Source organism: Ursus arctos, unplaced genomic scaffold, assembly GCF_023065955.2.
Source record: "Ursus arctos isolate Adak ecotype North America unplaced genomic scaffold, UrsArc2.0 scaffold_12, whole genome shotgun sequence".
Taxonomy (NCBI): Eukaryota; Metazoa; Chordata; class Mammalia; order Carnivora; family Ursidae; genus Ursus; species Ursus arctos.
This window is the reverse complement of record NW_026622786.1, coordinates 71,615,175-71,617,346: the sequence shown is the minus strand read 5'-3', so window position 1 is coordinate 71,617,346 and position 2,172 is coordinate 71,615,175. Positions and strand designations below refer to the sequence as shown.

The 2,172-nt window shown below is 44.2% G+C and overlaps 1 protein-coding gene across 1 annotated transcript; it reads right to left on the bottom strand.

The window, feature by feature from the left end:
- Positions 1-948, bottom strand: LOC113254280 (olfactory receptor 2A12-like). Its single transcript, XM_026497474.3, has one exon. The coding sequence runs from the start codon at positions 946-948 to the stop codon at positions 1-3; it is 948 nt and encodes a 315-aa protein (XP_026353259.2).
- Between the last annotated feature and the right edge of the window lie 1,224 nt (positions 949-2,172).

The following is a 2,172-nucleotide window of genomic DNA, read 5'->3' as shown; positions in this document are numbered from 1 at the left end:
TCATTCTGCTGCTTTGCCCCAGCCTGTCACTTTAAGGAAAGCCCTCTTCACATCTTTGTTCCTAAGACTATAGATGATGGGGTTGAGAAAGGCAGAGATAACATTGTAGAACAGAGCCAACTTCTTGTCCTCTTCGGGGGAAGACTCAGAGCCAGGTCGCATGTACATAACCATACATGGTATGGAGAACATAGTGACCACAGTGATGTGGGAGGCACAGGTGGAAAAGGCCTTGAACCGCCCTTGGGCTGAGCGAATCCTCAAGATGGCAGCAAAAATATTGATATAGACAATGATGATGAGGGAGAGTGGGACCAACAGAAGGATAAAGCCCAGGATGAAGTCCACCTGATCATTGAGAGATGTGTCTGCACAGGCCAACTTTAAGACTGCAGGTACTTCACAGAAGAAGTGGTTGATCTCATTGGGACCACAGTAGGGAAGAGTCATAGCAGAGACAGTGTATATCAGGGCACAGCTGATACCCCAGAATCCACAGAAGGTCACCATTGACCCACAAAGCAAAGGGCTCATGATGACTTTATACCTCAAGGGATGGCAAATGGCCACATACCTGTCATAAGCCATGATTGCAAAAAGCCAAGACTCAGTGATTCCGAGCATCAAGAAGATGTACATCTGAGCCACACACCCAGCGTAGGAGATGGTCTTCTTCTTGCAAACCAGGTGCACCAGCATCTGGGGCACTGTGGTGGTGACATAGCCCATATCCATAACGGATAGGACACTGAGGAAAAAGTACATGGGTGTGTGGAGGCGGGAGTCCATGCGTATCAAACTGATAATGAGCCCATTGCCCAGAAGGGTGATGAGGTAGAGACAGAGGAAGACGCTGAACAGAATACCATTTATCTCTTTGTTACGAGAGAATCCTAAAAGAATAAACTCCGTAAGAGAGCTATGGTTTCCCCAGAGCGAGTCTTGCATCCTTCTCCTGGTACAGAGAAAGAATAGAGCCATAATCATTCATAAAATAAAGTCTCCAGATTCAAACCCTGATGCTACTCTTTTATTAGAAATGCCAAATATCAGGGGCACCTGGGTGGCTCAGTCGGTTAAGCGTCTGCCTTTGGCTCAAGTCATGATCCTAGGGTCCTGGGATTGAGCCCTGCAGTGGGGGACGGTGGGGGTCCTGGCTCAGTGGGGAGTCTCCTTCTCCCTCTCCTGCTGCCTCCTCCCCCTGATTACGCTCTGTCTCTGTCTCTCTCTCAAATAAAGAAATTAAATCTTTAAAAAAAAGGAAAACATTTTTAAAAAGTGCCAAATATCAGAGCACCTGGGTGGCTTGGTCAGTTAGGCATCCAACTCTTGGTTTCAGCTCAGGTCATGATTTCAGGGTCTCGAGAGCAAGCCCTGCATTGGGCGCCATGCTCAGCAGGGAGTCTGCTTAAGATTCTCTCTCCCTCTCATTCTGCCCCTTCCCAACCCCCACTCACACACACTCTTTCTCTCTCTAAAATAAATAAATAATCTTAAAAAAAAAAAAAAAGAAGTGCCAAATATCAGTAACAAAGTAAGAGCATATTAGGACACCCACAAAGCTGGGGACCAAATTTTTTAAAGAATTTTCATTTTATATGAAACAGCATGTTAATATTGTATTACTTAATCCTAGTTTATTCTGAGACCACAGATAATAAATTTCACATTTCAAAATGTAGAACTTGCAAAAGGAGGGTCCAAAACTGTGTCCTGCCCTTCATGAACTCACACAGTTCCTGTAGCTTATAAATGATTTCCAAGTGGTCAAGAAAATAATTGGACATTTGACGATCTAGCATCTGTTGTGAGTTTCATACCAAATGTAGATTTCTGCCCCTCCTTTGAAGCTCTTATCGACATGGGCTTCGGTGGGACTACCTAAATAGCTTGATAGGTACTCTGGAACTTCAGAGACAGAGTTGTTAGATATCTGACACAATCCAGAAAACAACTGTTATTTGGAAATAAATTACACTCCATGAAAAGTCGAAGTTATGTGTTTCCATGGACTCAAGGTGGGTAAAACATGAGACAAAGACAGAAAGAGAGAAGGAAAGGAAAAGAAGGAGGGGACGAGGGAGGGAGGGAAAGAAACTACCATGCTAGGATACTACACTTAATAAATAGGTCCTTAAGAAATGATAGCTGTTTGCTCTCCAAAACAACCAG

Excerpts from the sequence above, each read along its gene's own strand:
- LOC113254280 (XM_026497474.3), bottom strand. The coding sequence starts at position 948 with ATGCAAGACTCGCTCTGGGGAAACCATAGCTCTCTTACGGAGTTTATT.